The 21,758-nt window shown below is 34.7% G+C and overlaps 1 protein-coding gene across 2 annotated transcripts in view; it reads left to right on the top strand.

Annotated features, from left to right (window-relative positions):
- The window catches only part of LOC109837941 (4-hydroxy-tetrahydrodipicolinate synthase, chloroplastic-like), a 32,673-nt gene continuing 13,089 nt past the window's right edge, over window positions 2,175–21,758 (top strand). The window contains exons 1-2 of one of the 2 annotated variants that reach the window (XM_020406330.1): window positions 2,175–2,440; window positions 2,577–2,657. In XM_020406330.1, the coding sequence (XP_020261919.1) occupies window positions 2,343–2,440; window positions 2,577–2,657 (179 nt within the window). In that variant the 5' untranslated portion in view covers window positions 2,175–2,342. The remainder of the gene's footprint in view (window positions 2,441–2,576; window positions 2,658–21,758) is intronic. The other variant, XM_020406331.1, reaches the window with a different exon arrangement.

The raw sequence follows: 21,758 nt of genomic DNA, 5'->3' as shown, positions 1-21,758 counted from the left end.
TCGGTCGACCGAATTCTTTCTTTCGGTCGACCGACTGAATTTTCGGTCGACCGACAATAGATCCGTTGGACATCAACGGCTATTTTCCTGAGCTGTCTTCTAGGGACTTTTCTGTCATTTGTTTTGGGGTTTTGGCTGAGTTTTGGAGTGGTATAAATACCACATTGCTGTCATCTTTCAAAAAAAACAAGAGAATGGTTTAAAAGATTTTAACAAGGGTTTAAACTTGTTTAGTGTTTATTTAAGTTTGTTTTAAGAAGCTTTTAAGCATTTGAGTGTTTCGGTTTTGTGATTCAATTCTACAAGAGCTTGAGGAGATCATCTATTGGTGTTTGGGCATTCAACTATTCTCCCTCCAACTCTTGATATATTGATAAGTTTTCTAAACTCTATTTCTAGCTATTTTATATATTTGATTATCATTGTTATTTAGCTGGAACTACATTGAGTTTGGTTTTTGATTTATATCTCTTTGTTCACACACAACCTTTTGAGCTTATTGTATTTACATTCATAGTATAATTTGGGGTTGTGGGTTTGTGACTAAGAGTTGTGCTTAATTGAGTTCTCACCTTGTTTTGAGAACAATCATTTGTTATATTTGTGCTTATTGTGAGAATCACTTTGTAATACACTTGTACACCGAGTGAGGAGTGTGTGGTGAGAGTCGGGGATCGTCCCAAGAGGAGTAGCATCGGTTGACGTGCCTAGAGAGAGGTTGTAACCGAGCACTTGAGGGAGACACGGCTAGGTCCAACACTTAGTGGGTGTAGAGTGTGATTGCATAGTGTTTGTTGTGTGAGAGTTTTCGGTGAACTTGTAAACCGAGTGTGTAGAAGAAGTTCCGGCTTCCAAACCGGATTGTGTTAGTGGATTTCTCCCCGGGAGTGGGGAGCGGAGACGTAGGACGGAAGGTCCGAACTCCGTGATCATATTGCTTGTTTGAGTGTGCTTTGGCGTTCATTCATATTTATGTTCATATCTTATATCGCCATTGTGCATTGCTCATTTCTATATCATCTACTATCTTGTCTAGATTGTTTATCCTTGTGTAGTTTATATATCCTTGCATATATATATTCATCATATATGATATATCTCTTTGTTGTTCATATTGCTTATCCTAGCTTACATATCTTGTTATATTTCACTCTTGCTAGGATAACTTGTTAATAAGTTTTAATTAGCATTTAATCGGATTAGATTAGCATAAGACCCTAATCACCCCCCCTCTAGGGTCTAACATTTGGTTCAATTTCTACAAATTATAGGAAATGTTTTCCATCCAAAATATGCTTTCCTTGTATTTCTTAAACAAATTATAGAAAAAGTTTTGAGAAGTAAAAAAGTACCAATTTTTTTTTTTTTTTAGCTTTGCTTGTTTGGTTCAAAACAAGAAAATATCCCATAACTTTATAGAAAATAACAAGATTTCCTATAATTAAATTTATAGAAAAGTGTCAACTTTATAGAAAAGTATCAATGTGATGTTAGATTTCTGGGTGATTTCCTCTCATTTTGAGAGTACATTGGTTTTGTAAATTTTGGTACTTTTTTGTACTTTACAGTAAATATTTCTGAATTTTTTTTTAATTTTACAGAAATCTACAGAAAATTTTTAATTATAGAATTACCATTGTCAGACATTTTGAGAAAACTTTTTTATAAAATTATGCAACCAAACACCCCCTTAGATCATTTTTGAGTTTATTACAGATTAGAGGAGAAAACGGCATTGACAAATGTAACATAATGAATAAATTTAGGGTTAATTATGGTGCAATTATTTAGGGGTATAATAGTCAATAGTTTTTGTTATTTAACACCGTTCGCAATCTATCAGCACCAAATACCAAAAGAACACAAGAGGGAGTAAATTGTTGAGTTAGAAAATTAGGGGAGATTATTTGACTTAGCGATTAGTTGAGAGATATTTTCTAAAATTAACTCTTAATTTTCAGGATAATATTAGAATCTTACTTTCTCATCCCTTGAAACTAAAATAAATAGTAAAAATTAGAGTAATTGAACCCTTTTTATTTACCACTTTATTGGAGAGCATCCCCGTCCAAAACCTTCATACCAAAACATTCTCATAAAGGAAGAAATATTTTTCATTCCATTTCTCGCACGTATTTCGTGTGGGGCCCCCGACTTATCAAACATGAAACCTGCCATCGAGTCAGGGCTACTTCGAGCTCTTGGCATTCAGAGTGTTGTTGGCGGCGGCTTCATTCGGTCCCCCGACTCCCCTCTTCACTCCCTTGTCCTTCTTCTTTCTCCTCCGCTTTTATAAAATCCTTTAATTTTTTTTTTCTTCCTTAGATCAGAAATTAGTTACGATGTCATCATCTTCATTGCTCACAAACACAAGTCTGCGCTCAAGAGATGTTTCCCTAAGATTCGGCTTCAATCCCACACGCCGAACAACCCACCATAGGTGAGTTTTTATTTTATTTTATTTTAATTTTTTTTTAAATTTAATGACCCAGTAATCTATTTGATTTTGATCTCGCTCTTTGCAATTTATGGAACTTATTCGAATTTAATGTTGCCTGCTTGTAATTATATCAAAGGGTTGGAAGATGGAAGTCTCCGGAAGCAGCTGTTATCCCAAGCAACCATTTTCCAATGCGCAGCCTTGAGCCTAAGAACAGGTTAGATTGCGATTCTAGGCTCGGTTTTTCTTGAATTTCTCTTCTAACTTTCTTATATAACGGGAAAACTTTGGCATATGCATATAAGATATTTTATTTGCAGCAGTTATAAAAGGATGATATTATACTGGGTAAATTGCATTTATCCCTTCCAAGGTTTCAAGAGTGGCTTTATCCCGTGAACGTTTTTCTCTCATCACTTCCGCAAAGGTTTCTATTTGTTGCATTTTTTTTCCCTCCCAAGACCTATTTAGAAAAAAAAAAATCACTCTTGATTGTTTCATTTATTTTTCTTATTTTCTAGTTCATTAGAATTTATTTATTTTCTAATATTCTCAAGTTGAACCCCTTTGCATGAATTTTTTTTGTCATCCAATTTGCTAATACTTGTTGAAACTATTGAATTCAGTTTTTAGTTCATTTGAAAGAAAACCTTAGTTTCATATGTACTTTAACCGTCATTTTTTAGTTTTGTTTTTGTTTTTCAAAAACTTATTGTAGGTACAATCCATAATATACTAGAAATTGCAGAAATAGATTAGAAAAAAAAATGAATTTCTTGCGGTATCAAATTTTAGTTGTATTACTCTATTAAAGAAATAAAGAAAAATTCTACACACTTTTCTCTATACATATTAAAGAAATGTTACTATGTAAAGGGTATAATTGTCTTTCTAAGCCTTCATTTGACAAAATTAGTCAAGGGGAAGTGATGAGAAAAAACTTTGGGGTATAAATGTCACTCTTTGAAACCCTAGGAGGGATAAATGTAATTTACCTTATTGTATCACTATTTGTTGGGAACCGAAGAGGAGAATCCTAAGCCCAATATCAATGTGAGAGTGGGGTAAACAAAATGCGGAATAAATAACATAGGATTAGTTAGATGTCAAAGTTTCAAGCAGTGTTGAAAAAAGTGGCAAAAAGAAGTGAAAAGCAGTGGTATAAAGCAAAAGAGGTGCTTGGCCGCTTCGCTTTGCCACAAAGTTAAAGCGCCACTAGCGCTTTTTGCTTGCAAAGGTACGAAAAAGAGGCAAATAGCAGTGAAAAGCGCTAAAATGCTTAATTAAAATGTAGATGAAGATATCATAAAAGGATCTCAATTTTGCACCAGACCCGACCCAGACTCCTTTTTTTAACACCTAAAACCCATCCACTGTTCCTTTTCTCTTTCTTTGTTAAGAACCCAGAAAAATACTAAGACCCCAAATCGTCCTCTGCCTCCACCACCTCTTGCTGCCAAATCTGCCATCTCCCGCCGCCAATGCCACTTTCAGGAGCTTCTTCTGCCTCTATAAATCATCAAATATGCATTTTTAGAGTTTTTAATTTTTCTTAAATTTTTTATTTTTTGAATATTTATCCAGTATTTAAGTTGGCCCTTCTTTTTACTTGGTTTTTTTTCCATTTTGATCCGCTTAAGCCCCATAAAGCTAAATGATGCCTTACCTCTTCACTTTACTTTTTTGCTTTCCACAACCTTAGCTTCAAGCAACGGTGGAATAATGCAACAAAAGCTTACAAGCAAGTGATTTGGTTTCATGGCTTAGTGGGTGATATCGGTGTTGTAGTAAGGCCCATGAAGCTGTTTTATGACAACATGAGGGTTATCTACTTTGCAAAGAACCCGGTGCATCACAAGAGGACCAAACTCATATGAGTCCATTATCATTACACTCGGGAGGTTATTGAAGAAGCAAGAATCTAGTTGTTGAAAGTTGGAACTTGGAACTAAAGATAACGTGGCAAATATGTCCACTAGATGGTTCTAGTTAATGAGTTGGATTAGGGCCTGTTCGTTTGCCTTAAAAAAAATGGGAAATCAAAGAAATGGAAAATGAAGAATTGTTTTGGAGTGTTCGGTTGGCTAAAAAAAAGGAAATCAAAGAAATGGAGATGAGATGAGATGAGTTGTCACATTATTATTGGATGATGTGAGTGATTTTTTAAGAAAACTAGTTTTGATGTTGTTCGGTTGGCGAAAAAAATAAGGAAATGAATTATAAGAAACCTATTTCCTGTAGTTTTCTTGTTTTCTTTTGTTCGGTTCATTCTTAAAAATAAGAAATGAAATGAGATGGGATGAGTTGTCATTGTATTATTGGTTGATGTGAAGAAAGATTAAGAAATGTGTTTTCACAACTTTTTGTGATGAAATGGAAGAAATGAAATGTTAATGAGATGAGGTGAATTGTTATAATATTTTATTCGATGATGTGAGTGATTTGAAATAATAAAAAGAGATGAGTTGAGTGATGTTTGGATGAAAATAATATTTTATTAGATGTGATTGATGAGTTGTTAGATGAAAATAATATTTTATTAGATGTGGTGGATGAGTGGTTAGATGAAAATAATATTTTATTAGATGATGTGGATAAGTTGTTGGATGAAAATAATATTTTATTGGATGTTGTGGGTGAGTTTTAGGGATGTAAATGGAAGAAATGGGTTATTTTGAGATTTCCACTATTTCCATTTCCATTTCTTGCTTTTTTGAAAACAAACGAACAGGCCCTTAGAGTCTATCTTCTTTAGGCTCAAGCAAGATAGTCCGACGCGTGATTGATTTTGTGTCAAGGTGAAGATCGTTGGTTTTGTGAGACCAAATCAACTCTCTTGGGTCTTTTTCTTGACATTTGAAGCCTATATGGGTATATATGGGTTGAATTTGTTTTCTCTTATCCCTAAAGGTCATTTTAGGAATAAGAGAGATTGAAATAAGCGAGTGAGGTCCTTATACAAGATCGACTGGGTTTGGGACATTTTTCATTTATCTATATATAATGTTATTGAAGGCGCTAAGCATCAGACCATACCTACTGCCTAAGCGAGGATTAAGCAGATATTTTTAAATGATTATGGAGGAGGTTTTGCTGAAGGTCGGAGGAGGTTCTTATAGTCGGTGGAGGAGGCTGGAGGAGGTCAGAGGATTCGGAGGTTGTAGTGGAGGAAATCAAGACTAAGACTAAAATGGTGCAGTTCGCATAAGTGGTACATGCTCCCTTAGGCACTTTTAAGACCTAGGTGGGCGTCTTAGCCATCTAGGCGCTCACTTTTTAAAACATCATTCATATAGTTATTCTCTTCTATGGTTTTGAGAAGGTAAGAGTGCAACAAAGAAATGACTTGAGAGAAGTTTTTGTCTGTGCATCAAGACTCATTGGCAATGGCAAATCAAGGAGGAGAATGTATTCTCATCACCCATTTGAATTAGTGGATCTAGGCTAGTAATTCATAGTCATGGTAACTCTCTTCTTCTCCTCGGATGTCGAGTTTTCAAGTAGAAATTTCACTTGTTTGCCTTGGGTTGCTTTTCTCTTACTACTAGTGTTGTAGAAGAGGGTTTGTGTTTGGTGTCTTCACCATAATGATGAGTGTTCTCATGAATCTGAAACCTTGTATTTTGTTGTTGAAATAGTGAAATGTCCATTGATGTGTCTTGCTCGTGGATGCAACCCATAATTGTGAACCACATAAAATACTTGCGCATCTTATTTACATTATTGATTTGTGGATTGTTTGTGTTTGTTAGTAAGTTTTCAATACTTATTTTCACTAGGCATTGGCATATTCCTTGTTGGGTTATTCAGAGTCACTCTTTGAGCGTGGACATTTCATATATCCTAAGATCAGTGACCAAAGGAAACATGCAAGTAAGATGTAACAGTTTGGTTCTTTTAGGACTAGTTTGGTGCATATTACCTTTTCTGGGTTGTTTCACATTTTTTTAGTAGTCAATAATGATGTTTAATATAAAAATTCTATGCTTACTGAACATGCAATGTTGCTTTTAGAAGTAACATGCAGATGATTTTTAAAAGTGATGTCGCTTTTTGTAGTTTTATACCATATACACCCTTAGTCTTTTATAACATTATCTTATTTACTCTAAAATTATCTTGCCTCCCGTTTTTAAAAACAGATAGCTAAAGTTATGCTCTTTATGTTTTTTTCACTTCTAAAGTTCTTTAACAAGGTTGCTAATAGCAGATTGCATCGCGTCGCGGCAAGTTACCACTAAGACTATTTGCACCTATAGCAGTAAAATAGTGGCAAATAGCGCATAGTCAAAAAACAGTCAAATATAACTATACTTATATATTCTAAAAGATAAAAAATTACAAAAACTCTAAAAAATCTACAAATGTATATTTGATGATTTATAAAGATCCTAAGCATGAAATAGATGTGTAACAATTGTATAATATTAACAAAGTACTATAAAGAATAAAAACGTACATGTTTATCAAAAAGACCGTTATTTGTCCTATTCCTTCAACTTTCAAGTCTCTAATATAAATATCGTCAACAATAAAAAGCATTGATTAGTAACATCATCATTATACTAACTACTAAAAACTTGACATGAAAAATAAAATCTTCAAGTAGATAAATAAGCAAAGTAAGATAATGTCATGATAGATAATAAGTTAATAACAGTGTATAGATACTAAGCAAGCAATAAAGATTAAACTCCTAGATATGTCCAAATTCCAAACTCAAAAGTCTAAATAAAAGCAAATTTTCAAAAGCAAAGTGGCTAAAGTCTAAAATCGAGCAATGACTCATCATCACTCATCATCCTCATCATCATCACTGATGCCGAGTAGCAAAATCTCATCTCTCAAAGCATCCTCGTCACTATCATCATCATCATCAAGTTGGATATCCTCCTCATTTGAGTCTGAGTCCACAATAGGTTCTTCCTCATCGTCATTCGAATCTACCTCCTCACGGACTCTTGAACTAGAACCCATGTTTTCCGTTGTTGTGGTCCTTCTCGGCTGTAAGAAGTCGTCTGCTTCAGCTGCTTCAAAGACAATTCGAAGTGGAATGTCAGTCCTTGGATAACAATCATCTTCCTCCTCAGAGTTGTATCCATCCACCACCCATGAATTAGCGTGTCGACTATCTTTAGCAAGTAGGATATCCCTCTTTTTTCCATCCTTGTTGCATTCATCTTGGTTCTGATTCTCAAATTGAATTGCACATAGACCAGATCGCTCAATTTCTTGCTATCGAGCTTGTTCCTTTTCTTGGTATGGGTCTACAATTCAAACATAAAAAAATTATTTATCTCAATATATCATTTATTGTCCAATGAATTCAATCTCATTTTTTAATATGAACAATTGAATTTTGAAATTGAAATAAGGTAGTGAGTGATTACCCCTTCAAAACAACTCTAGTATCTCTCACATCCGGATGAGCTACCTCTCAATCTCAGTATCATAAGAACCATCATTTACATGTAAGGCATGTCTCCACCAAATGTGTCCTACCAATAAGTTGTTTGAAGAGAGTAAAGCAAATTAATCAATTTCAAAACTAGCAAATATCTATCAAAGATTCAAAATATAAGTTAATATCTAGATTACGGTCCTTAGCAATTCTCTTCACTACTCTCTGTGCTCTTGGCTTTTCATGAATGAAAGCATCACAATCCCTATACTTCAACATCTCAGATGGAGTACATGGTATCAACGATAGCCTCATCAATAGTATCTTCATTCCTAAAAAATAGCTCAGCACAATCAAGAACTGCTTGCTTAGCTTTTGTACTCTTCTTAGTCACCTCATCCTCCGCATAATAGAAAAGGGGTTAGAAACTATGCTGCCAAATGAAGAGGACTATTAAGCCTATTCTTAGTATGCCTCTCTATAATGGATATTATAGGCATATAGTCCTTCTTTGTCTTACAAACAGCCATGATTTTCCCCTTTACTATTTGAAGCTCTCCAACAATAAATCCCATTGAGGGACAAGTATCTGAATCGACCATGCAAAGGAACTTGAAAAGAGGCGGAAGATCTTCAAGCAACTCCTCACACCTCTCTAGAAGGTTCTCGATATCACCATAGCATTTGTTGTAAGAGCTTTTTTCTTTGCACCCCCGATAAACTTTAAACTCAGAAACTCATCTGAGTTAAACATAGCCGTCGGTGCATTCTTCTTTTCTAGTAGGCTTCCTAGTGTGAGGAATGAGGTAGCAAATCTAGTGGTGCTCGGCCTGACAATGTCCTTCCTCTTTGTGCACTTACGCATAAGTGCCAAAGTCCTAGTGCGCTGTAGATAAAAACAGTCAACACCCTCACCTTCTCAATTACATTCTTAAACTTTGCTAATTTTTTCAATGTCCTGCAACATAAGATTGGTTGTGCGTGACGTACAAGAAGTCCAAAAGATTCTCGGCCTCTCACTTTTGAGCTTCTCCTTTGCAGCCATGTTCGCTAAGTGATTGTCGGTGATAACTTGTACAATATAGTCTGCCCCTATCTCCTAGATGCACTGATCAACTCACTTAAAAATAAAATCTCCTGTATGAGATTCAGCAAACTCCTCTATCGAATTGTAGAAGATAACTCTACGACAAGAAAGAATGCACATGTTCATAACTTATCTGTGCTTCCGATCAGTCCACGAATCTGTCATCAATGTGCAGCTGTTAGTCTCTCAAAACTTCTTATATGGCTCCAAACAAATTGAAGTACGAGCTATTGCCTTTTTCAACAAAGGCTCGCTCAACTGATACATCGTCGGTTCCACATAGCCTGGATCAAACTGGTCAATAGCTTCACGCATATTGTTGAATGAAGGGAGCATTAATGCATGAAACGGAATCCCTACTTCATAGGTCCAAAGGGAGACCCATTCGTGGACCAACTCTTTTTTTCTTTTGCGCTCAGCTGTATCGACTTTGTTTGCTCAATAGTTGAAGATGATGTGGGCTCCTCTGACAAGAATGTAGCATATCGATGGATAGCTCCAAAATCACGAGGCCTCTTGTTTCCAATCGTTGTGATTTCTTCTGCATTCTCAAGTCTAGAACTAGAAATATCGACCTCATGCTTACGCTCGATCTCATATCTTATCTCGTCTGACCTCTTGCCTTTACTTTCAGCCATTGTTGCTTTGACCCTCGCTATAATGTTCGGCGTCTCTTTCTTGCATGGTTTTGTATTCCCCCAGCGTCGCTTTCTTGCATAGTTTTGTATTCCACCGATTGATTCATGTCCACCAGAGTGCACTTAATCTTATTCTTCATAGGCCGTTCTAGATAAATTGCCCAATCCCATCCAATATCATGTGAAAGACGCGGATGTGAGTGTTGAACTGAAACTCGAGTCTCGGTAGCTAGAGTTGGTCGGCTCTGGGAGCTACCCGACTCTTGATTTTGAGAACTCATCAATAGATAGGATGTTGTAGAGGACAATTCCATATAATGATGTTGAAATTAAACCTATTCAATGAACAAATTGTAGGATCTGATCCAATCACACTAAAACACTAGAAGGGGGAGAATAGTGTTCTATTAAAAATTAATGCAAAGAAGATTAAAATTTGCAAAAAAATAGCACAATCACAGAAAATAACAATCACAAACATAAAATTTTATACTGGTTCCACCTTCCAGGTGTACATCCAGTCCCTAAGCAAATTTCGCTTGAAAGTTTCACTATGATTTTGAAAAATTTACAAAATCAAAACATCAAACCTGACCAATTTGTAAGTCCCTGCAAATTACACCCAATCTCTTCATCAAGAGATTACACCTCTCACACCAGAGAGAACACTTGTCTTGATATAACTTGATTCCTATAAGCCTTGATAGTATAGTGATGTGTAGCAGTGGTTAGGAATGTTTTGAATCTCTGAAAATTGCCTATCTTGATTGTATATTGAATGAATATCCAAGGTAAAATCAGAAAATGATTTTTCTCAACACTTAGTGAAAATATGGAAAATTTTCTTTTGAAAGATGCACAAAACTTGAATTTTTTGTATATGAATTCGTGACCCAAAATTCTGAACATATAACATATTTATAGCCTTAAAAAGACAGGTTTTCAAACCCTCAAAACATACACAAAACGGCTATAAACTGTTATCAATTTGAATTCTGAAATGTCAGGAAACTGTCTTAGTAGTCGACTATAATGATCATTAGTCGACTACTCTGTAAAACAAAAAGTCTGAAATTCAAAAATCGAAGCTGAGTAGTCGACTATAATTAGTTGTAGTCGACTACTCTGTAAAACAGAAGTCCTGGAATACAAAATTCAAAGCTCAGTAGTCGACTATAATCAGTTGTAGTCGACTACTCTGTAAAAAACAAAAGTTCTGTAAATCAAAATTCAAAGCTGAGTAGTCGACTATAATCCTTAGTAGTCGACTACTCTGTAATTTTACAGAAATTTATATTTCGATCTTAGACTTCAGTAGTCAACTACTAATCTAATTAGTCGACTACTAAGGGGTAAAAATGTCATGTATGAAATATTTAGACTCAATAATAAACTAAATACTTTAATGGTTAACATAGGGGATTTTTATTGTTAACTAACACATTAAGTCTGTGTTAATGTGTTCTAATCTCTGTGTGTGTATGTGTGAGTGATCAAGGCTTGTACAATATTTCTAAGTAAAGAAAATGTAAAAAATTACATTGATACATAAGCTCTTCATTTTCTTTACTTCTTGATGCCTTGAACTCATCGTGTACTTGTTCATGTTGATAATTACATTAAAATGTTAGTACATACACATAGTGATTAACATTATGAATAAATTGTTATCATCAAAAGTATATCATGAGGATATGATATCCAACATTCTTCCCCTTTTTGATGATGACAAACAATTTATGCATATGTAAGTATATTTTTAAAAGAAATAGACATTAATAAACAAATATACTTACTCCCCATGCATAAAAGCATATTAGAATCTACAATTCATATTTTTGAGTTTATATAACATAATTCTAATATCATTCTCCCATTTTGTTATTAACAAAAAGAAATATACATCTATCCTAAGCATATTATAATTTCCTCTTCATGAGCTAATACTTCAAAAAGATCTTTCAAATTGTGAACATAGTCCATCACTTCTTCCATCCATATGGGTAGACAAAGACTTGCCATAAATATCAAAATTTCGACAATTTCCATCTTCACAGTCTGTTTGTAATAGAAGTATCTCATGAACACAAAATATGAAATATAAACCTAGTAAGCATGATTAAAAGAAGCATAGATTCATACATAGTCTTAAGCAACATAAACATAATAGCAACAAACGACATATTACACAAGTCTTAAAGCAAATAACTAACACATAGTTTTTGACACATAAACTTAAACAAACCAAGTTAACACATAGTTTTTAACATAAACATGGAACTAAAGCCAAACACCACATGATGAATGCATGGTCCTCTAACATGAAGGTCCTAGAGGAGGTGGATGTCCTTGGAAAAATGCATTGAGCTTCATATCAAGATTATCAAATTTCTTGATTAACTTCTCTTGATTACTGATGATGTAAGAGTTTTGAGAATAAAGGGCTCGCTGACCAGTCTCCAATTCAAGGATGCGTGCCGACAATGTGTTATATTGGGCATCCGAAAAGCAAGAATATTCTAATTGCATTTGAGGTGGTTGTTGGCTAGAAGAAGGGCCTGTTTGACTTGAGGATTGTGAAATGTCTTGTGAAATTTGTTCTTGAGGAGGGTGAGGTTCATCTTGGAGATTATGATCATAAATTTTAAAATTAGTTAACTTCATCCTAGTTAGGGCATTAGAGTCAAAGAACTCAATAGAACGAACGGCAGAATTTTCAGACTTAAGATCGACATGAAATTTATCAAAGACTTTTGTTAAAAATGCACCATAAGGAAGAAATCTTTTTGGTATTGTCAAGAGATTGTTATAATAAACTTCAGCCCTATTAACTTGGATATTCCCCATTATAGCATATAATACTTTGCTAAATCTAGGAAAATGAAATGAAAACTCCCAGTTTTTGGAAACATATTATAGGCTAAGATTCGAGCAATGAAACGAGGAATTGCACGAAGCTTATTTGAATTATTTAATGGTTTACTATAACCCGAAAGAAAAATATGATTGGATAGTAAATTTGCATCATTCATTTTGATTGATCTAAGAGAGACACCTCTCAAAGGAATGTTAAAGATTTTTCCAATTGACTTAGAAGTCAATTCAATTTCTATTCCTTTCACAAGAGTTTTATATTTTTCAGTTCCACTTATAGTTCCTACACGTTCTATATTTGTAAAGAACAGTTGAACTAAAAATGGATATATTGGTTTTCTGTTTTCAGCTGAGAATAATTCAAGCAATCCCACATTTTCAAAGTATGAACTAAAATTCTAAGGGATAAAATCATCAAATTTCACAAAACGTCCTGGAAGAACTTTAAATGTACATATATTGTTAAATTCTTCAAGCAAATCAAGATTTTTTAAATAGGCAATGATTTTATCATTAACACTTGTGTGAACTTGCTTAGCCTTCTTTGCTCTAGACATGATAATTTAATAAGGAACAAGAACTAGGAAAGATTAAGTTGAAGAACTTACCAAACTGATGATAACCCTAGGAATAGTCGACTAAAACTGGTTGTAGTCGACTACAAGAAGTGACAAACTCAAGAAAACCAGGAATTTGAGGGAAATTTTTAGGAAAAAGAAGAAAAAAAGATGATGCCCTAACCTGGATTCGTTGGGTTCTGAAGAGGGGAAGGAGAGGGATCGATTATGAGAGAGATAGTGGGTAAATTAAGTTTATATGATATTCTTTTAAGAATTATAAATTCTATGGTCAAGATTAAAGATTAAATTAAGACTCAAATGAATGGTGACGATTTAATCTTAAATATATGGCTAGGATTGAGAAGGTTAAAAAGGAGTGGTTGAGATGAACTTGACTTAAATGAAAAGGGTATTGGGTTTTGGGTATAAGAGGTTAAAATCCAATATGCTGGAAAAACTGTAAGAGAGAAAAATTTGTACTTGTAGTCGACTACTAAGAAGAATAGTCGACTACACTGTAATCGACAAAATACTATATTTCAGTTTTAACTCAGACTAGTCGACTACAGATCAAATTAGTCAACTATACTGTAAACAACATAATGATTTATATGCAATGCTTGTGCATGTAGTCGACTACAAACTTGATTAGTCGACTACTAAGCCTGAAAATGCATATATATTGATTTTAAAACTTAGTTTAAATCTTTCCAAGAACATATACCTATTTCTCTTCTTAATTTAACATATGTTTCTTCTTTTAAATGTTTTGTTAACATATCAACAATTTGTTTATTGGTTGAAATAAAATCTAAAGAAATAATTCCTTTTAGTATATTATCACGTAAAAAATGATGTCTAATGTCAACATGTTTTGTACGTGAATGTTGAATAGAATTTTTAGATAAATTAATGACACTAGTATTGTCACACAATATGGATGATGTGAGACAAATTATATCATAATCAGATAATGTTTGTTTCATCCATAAAACTTGAGCGTATACAATACTAGCAACAATATATTCTGCTTCAGTAGTTGATAATGACACTGAATTTTTTTTTTTTACTAAACCAAGATACAAGTGAATGTCTAAAAAAATAACATGTACCACTTGTATTTTTTCTATCAGATTTACATCCGGCAAAATCAGCGTAACTATATGATAATAAATCAAATGTGCTATTTTTAGGATAAAATAAACCATAATCTGTAGTGTTATTGAGATATCTAAAAATTCTTTTCGCAGCTTTAAGGTGTGATTCTTTAGGATTAGACTGAAATCTAGCACATAAACATACACTAAACATAATATCAGGTCTACTTGCTGTAATGTAAAGAAGTGATCCAATCATACCTCGATATAGTTTTTGATCAACATTCTTATCATTTTCATCTTTGTCAAGTGATGTAGTTGTATTTATTAGTGTTGGTTTGCTTGTTGTATTTTCCATTCCAAAGCGTTTGAGTAATTCTTTAGCATACTTACATTGGTTGATGAAAATTCCTTCCTTTATTTGTTTGATTTGAAGTCCAAGTAAGAAATTAAGTTTACCCATGTGACTCATTTCAAATTCATCCTGCATAGTCTTAGAAAACTCTTGACAAAGATCATCGTTAGTAACCCATGTGACTCATTTCAAATTCATCCTGCATAGTCTTAGAAAACTCTTGACAAAGATCATCGTTAGTAGAACCAAATATTATATCATCTACATATATTTGAATTAATAGTATATCTTTAGTAATTTTCTTTATAAAAAAGGTAGAATCAACTTTTCCTATTTCAAAACCAGAAGTTAAAAGAATTTTTTTTTAATCTATCATACCAAGCACGGGGTGCTTGTTTTAGACCATACAAAACCTTTTTAAGTTTAAAAACATGGTTTGAAAAACTTTTATTTTCAAAACCTGGAGGTTGTTCTACAAAAACTTTTTTTTTAATAAAACCATTTAAAAATACACTTTTAACATCCATTTGATATAATTTAAAATTCATAAAAACATGCAAATGCAAATAAAATTCTTATTGATTCTAAACGAGCCACTTGTGCATAGGTTTCATCATAATTAATACATTCTTCTTGATTATATCATTGTGCAACCAATCTGGCTTTGTTTCTAACAACATGTCCAGATTCATCTAATTGATTTCTAAAAATCCATTTAGTTCCAATAATGGACTTATCTTGTGGTCTAGGTACAAGATCCCAAACATTATTTCTTATAAATTGATTTAATTCATCCTGCATAGCAATTATCCAAAAATCAAGTAAAGCTTCTTTTATATTTTTAGGTTCAATAATAGAAATAAAAACAACATGAGCAATCAAATTAAAATGAGATCTAGCAGTGACTTTATCAGAAATATTACCAATAACCAAATCATGTGGATGATTTTTAACTTCTACAAAATCCTTTGGCAAATCATTTTGTAAATTTTCATCTTTTGAAACATCTAGCATTGGAGTATCATGAATAGAATCAATTAAATCATCATCATTATTTAAAATAGTAGGTGTTTTTGTAAAATTCTCATCAAAAGAAACATGCATAGATTCTTCAATGATTAAGGTTTTTTTGTTATATATTCTATAAGCTTTGCTAGTTAGAATATCCAACAAATATTCCTTTGTCACGATTAGAATTAAATTTCTCCAAGTTATATTTTGTGTTTAAAATAAAGCATTTACAACCAAAAACTTTAAAATAAGAAACTTTAGGAATTTTGTAATGAAACAACTCATAAGGTGTTTTCTTTAAAATAGGTCTTAATAAAATTCTATTTTGCACATAACATGCTGTAGAGACAGTTTCTGTCCAAAAATATTTTGGTAGGTTACTATCACATAACATGGTTCTTGCATATTCCTGTAAAGTTCTATTTTTTCTTTCTACAACTCTATTTTGTGGAGCCGCTCGAGGAAAAGAAAAAGTGTGAGAAATACCATTTTTATCACAAAAATTTGTAAAATGTTCATTTTCAAATTCTCCTTCGTGATCACTACGAATAGTAATAATAGAAAGAGACTTTTGTTTTTGAATTCTTTTACAAAAGATAGAAAACTCATTAAAAACATCATTTTTATGTTTAAGAAATATTACCATGTAAATCTTGAAAAATCATCAACAAGTACAAATGCATATCTGCTTCCATTTAAAGATGCAACTCTAGAAGGACCAAAAATATCAATATGAATTAATTCTAGTGGTTTACTTATAGAAATTATATCTTTAGATTTGCCAAAATGAAGCTAGTGGGTCAGGCTAGACAATATTGGTCTAACGTTGAGAAACTGATGATTCTTAGAAGGCAAGAACCCATACAGACTTGGGATAAGATGAAATTGAAACTCCAAGAAAAATACCTGCTTGTGTCGTACAAACAACGCTTGCTCGATCAATGACAGCGCTTGACGCAAGGCAATCGGCCAGTATCGAAGTACATCACCCAATTTGATGAATTTCTGGTTAGGTGTGACGAGAATGAGTCTGACATTGTAGTCTTGTCTAGATTTTGCTCAGGACTTCGGGAAGATCTTAGGCGCGAACTCTTTGTGCGAGACATCTCCACTCTAGAGCAAGCCTATCAGCTTGTCCAATATTTAGATCGATCACAAGGCTCTCCTTTCACTAGGCGCACCGGCTATGTGAATAACACCAATAAGTCCACCACTGTTAAGTCTCAACTTATTCAATCTCATTCTCAATCTCGAACTGGACCTAATACCTCCGCGCATAAGCCAAATGATAAAGGCAATGGAGTTTATAACGAGTCATCTAGATCGGCTCAATCTACTCGAAGTTTTAGGTGTCAAGGGTTTGATCATATTGCTGCTCAGTGTCCGAGTAAAATAAGAACTTTAATCGTTAAGACCCGATCGGACAGTGACCAGGATGATTTAGAGGAGATTGTCCACAACCCCGATGAAGATGTTTGGGAGGATGAACTAGCCGATGCTATCTTAGGATGTATTTTGAGCGTGCCAACACTCTCGATCAACAAAGTGGACGAAGTTTCCCGCCGACTTAGTGTTGTGAGCAGTCTTTTAAATATCGGCCGCCATGGTGTCCGATATTGCGGATTCAGAGCCTAGCCGTCACGAAATTGTTGAATTTAATGCGTATGGCGTTTTTGAGGTCATGTCGGGGACATGTCGGAAAATAGCGGATATATCGGGCGACATTTCGGCCATCAAATATCGGCCAAAATTCAGAAATATCGGTTTCACATTGACATGTTGAAATCATATGATTTGCAATATCTTTCACCTTCTATTTATGTAAAGTTTCACATTGTTTCCCATCCACTACCCATATGGGTGCTTGTTGTAGGTTTTAATTACTTGTTATTGCATGTGTTTTCTTTATAATGGAAGGCTATAAGAACACATGAATTTATTTGTATTAGGTGCACATATACTTCGGTTTTACTAGTTTCTTGTTTGGAGAAATGACAGATATATAATAAAAATCCTGCAATTGTTAGTCGATGCAGTTAAGTAGTTTAGAATAGCAATTACGAGTTTAATTTTCAATTTCAGTAGAATTTTCTTTTTGTTCCTACTAGTATAATGCACGCGCTTTGTATGTGAACATTTTTTTTGTAATCTTTTTCTTTGAGTGTAAAATTATGAAGTGACTTTTATAATAACATAAATTCTTAAATTGAACAATTAATAAATCTTTACATTAATAAATAAAGTTGTGTATAAAGAATTGTATTAGTAATTTTTATATTCTGGATAATTATTATACTTTAATAAGAATTGTCTAAACATATGCAGTTAAGCTGTTCTAGTGTCTATTTGGTTTTCTATGCAAAAGCAAAAACTTGGTGGTTGCTTGTGAAAATGAAGACATTCTCATATGTACTTTTTCATATGTTTAGACAATATAATTATCAAGTATGTGAAGATTCCATTTATAATATTATATCAACCTATCCGATATGGCAATCTGATATTTTTTTTCATGTCTCCCGATATATCCCCGATTTTCGCTATCCGACATGAATTTTGGCCGAGCGACATGAACCCGACATCCGATATTTAAAACCTTGGTTGTGAGATGCGTATTAGCTCAACCTAGGGATAGTAATGACTGGCGTAAAACTATAATTTTTCACACAATCACAAAGATCAATGAAAAAAACTATCGAGTCATAATTGACAGTGGGAGTTGTGTTAACGTCGTCGCCTCCAACATGGTGACTGTACTTGGATTGAAACTTGTTCCCCATCCTTAACCATATAAAGTATCTTGGGTGAATACTGCGTCCATTGAGGTTAAAGAATGATGTCTTGTCCCGATCCAATTTGCTACTTATTCGGACAATATTTGGTGTGACATTGTTACCGTGGATGTTGGGCACATCATTTTAGGTAGACCTTGGATATATGATCTAGATGTCACTATCTATGGACGATCAAACACCTATTCATTCGTCCATGATGGAAAGATGATCAAATTAGTTCCATCGCGATCTGCCCCCCATTTGCTCCTAAATGGACCGATTCTTCCAACAACCAAATAGGACTAAATTTGATCAGCAAGTCTCTGGACAAGAAGGTCGCTAAAGGGTCTACCGTTGTTGCCCTTGTTGCTAGGGAGATTACCGAAAACTCCCAAGAACAAATTCCTTCTGTAGTAACTCCAATATTAAAGGAATTTACAGATGTTTTCCCGGAAGAACTCCCAAATGCTCTACCCCCGATGCTTGACATCTAACACGCTATAGATTTTGTTCCAGGATCTAATCTTCCCAACTTGCCTCATTACATAATGAATCTAACCGAACATGCCGAACTCAAGAGGCAGGTTGAAGAACTGTTGACTAAGGGTTCATTAAAGAGAGCTTAAGTCTGTGCGTTGTGCCGACATTGCTAACCCCTAAGAAAGACGGTTCATGGAGAATGTGTGTTGATAGTCGGGCAATCAACAAAATCACTGTGAAATATCGGTTTTCTATTCCCAGACTGGATGATATGTTAGATATAATGTCTGGAGCCATCATATTTTCCAAAATTGATTTGAAGAGTGACTACCATCAAATTAGGATTCGTCCAGGGGATGAGTAGAAAACAACTTTCAAGACGAAAGATGATCTATACGAGTGGATGATTATGCCTTTTGGGTTAACAAATGCTCCCAACACCTTCATGCGAGTTATGACTCAGGTATTGTGACCTTTTATGGGAAAATTTGTGGTTGTATACTTTGATGATATCTTAATTTATAGTAAGTCGCTGGAGCATCATATTGATCATCTCAATCAAGTCTGTCTCACTTTGAGAAAAAAGAAACTATTTGCAAATCCTAAGAAATGTGTTTTCCTGACTGACCAAGTTATATTTTTAGGATTTGTTGTGTCTTCTCTAGGAGTTTCTGCTAATCCTCAAAAGGTTCAGGCAATTGTAGAGTAGCCGAGCCCCAGAGTATCCGCGATGTAAGCAGTTTTCATGGGCTCGTAACTTTCTACAGGTGATTTATCAAGGAGTTTAGTATTATTATGGTCCCAATTACAGATTGCCTGAAAAAAGAGGAATTTTAATGGTCCGAAGAAGCTGCTACGGCTTTCAAAGAAATCAAGCAGAGGATGACTGATGCACCTGTTATGAGACTTCCTGATTTCTCTAAAGTGTTTGAGGTCATGTGTGACGCCTCGGGCATTGGTATAGGTGGAGTATTAAGCCAGGAGAAGCATCTCATCGCCTACTTTAGTGAAAAACTTAGTGGTGCTAAACTGAACTATTCTACTTACGATAAGGAGTTCTATGCGGTTGTGCAATCATTGCGTCATTGGCGACATTATCTTTTACCTCAAGAATTCGTTATTTATTCGGACCATGAAGCCCTTCGGTATCTTAACTCTCAGAAGAAACTCAATGCCAGACGTGCTCGATGGGTTGAATTTCTACAAAACTATATGTATACCCTTAAACACATGGCTGGAGTTGAGAACAAGGTGGCTAATGCACTCAGCCGCCGAACTTGTCTTCTAAACCGAATGAGCGCGGATGTAGTAGGTTTCAAAAGAGTCAAAGGGGAGTATGAATCATGTCCCAACTTTGGAGAGATTTTTGTTTCTTTAAAGGGATTGACTCCCGAGATAGATGGCGTTCTGCTCCAAGATGGCTATTTATTTCGATTTCGTAAGTTATGCCTTCCCCGTACTTCTTTGAGAGATTATCTTGTTTGGGAATTACATGTAGGAGGTCTTACTGGTCATTTTGGTCGTGAAAAGACTATAAAGGTTGTAGAAACTTTATTTTACTGGCCAAGCCTTAAAAGAGATGTTGCGAAGTTAATAGGGCAGTGTTGCACTTGCCAATTAACTAAGCAACGTAAACAAAATACTGACATGTACACACCCCTCCCTGTTCCAGATCGTCCCTGACAGGATGTGAGTATGGATTTCGTGTTAGGACTTCCTAAGACTATCAGAAAACATGATTCCATTTTTGTAGTTGTGGATCGTTTTTCAAAGATGGCTCATTTCTTACCGTGCAACAAAACGTCTGATGCTTCCAAAATTGCTCAGATTTACTTTGATGGTGTGGTCAAATTGCATGGTTTGTCCAAAACTATTGTATCTGACAGGGATGTGAAGTTTATGAGCTATTTTTGGAAAACTCTATGGCACAAGATGAGGACTAAACTTCAGTATTCGTCTGCTTTTCATCCTCAAACTAATGGTCAAACCGAGATAGTTAATAGGAGTTTAGGTAATCTTTTGCGCTGTTTGGTTGGTGAGAATTTAGGAAATTGGGATCTTCTGTTACCCACTGCAGAGTTTGCATACAATAGCTCAGTCAATAGATCAGTAGGTATGAGTCCATTTGAAGTTGTGCATGGTTATAAGCCTAGAAAGCTTATAGACCTTATTCCCATGTCGCATCATCCTAGGGTGTCTGAGTTAGCAGCTGCATTTGCATCACACATTCATGATTTGCATCAAGAAATCAACAAGAAAATTCAAGAAAGCAATGAACAATATAAGTCCCATGCTGATTTACATAGAAGACATCTTGAGTTTAACGAAGGTGATTATGTAATGATCCGGATTCGTTCAGAACGGTTTCTACCTGGAGTCGTCAAGAAATTGCATGCTCGTAGTGTTGGGCCTTTTAAGATTATCAAGAAAATTAACTCAAATGCTTATGTAATCGATTTACCTTCAGATTTCAGAATTAGTTCGACATTTAATATTGCGGATTTGGTGGCTTATAAAAGTCCTCCTTTTAACACTGACAATCCACTTGTGGATCTTGATGAGCCTACCCCTGATCCTTTCCTTGAGGGACCTCCATTACCACCACTGCCTACTACTTTTGTTCCATTTACAGCTGATCAGATTGATAACATTCGAGATGACCAAATCATCTCCACCAGAGATGGTGGTTGCAGACGATATCTAGTATGTTGGAAAGGTCTTCTTGAATCTGATGATACATGGATTACTCGTGAGGACCTGTAGCGCTGGGCTCCGGATCTATTGGAGTATTATGAGGGTCAGTTGGAGCCTAACTCGACAGGGTCGAATTCTTCCCACCCCAGGGGAATTGATGAGGACATCGCACAGTCTCCACTTCGCACATACTTTCGCCGTCGTCGTCGTGTTGCTTCAGCTTATATTTGGTTTTGATTTTGAGAAGGTTTGGAGTCTAGCTAGTGTTGCTTTTATTGTATTTTCTCTTTATTGTATTTGCTCTTTTTTAGTCCCACATCGGATATAGGAGTGAACTTGTAGTTTTT

The sequence above is a fragment of the Asparagus officinalis genome, chromosome 4 (assembly GCF_001876935.1).
Source record: "Asparagus officinalis chromosome 4, Aspof.V1, whole genome shotgun sequence".
NCBI lineage: Eukaryota > Viridiplantae > Streptophyta > Magnoliopsida > Asparagales > Asparagaceae > Asparagus > Asparagus officinalis.
The sequence above is the reverse complement of the archived record's forward strand: the minus strand, read 5'-3'. Positions and strand labels throughout refer to the sequence as shown.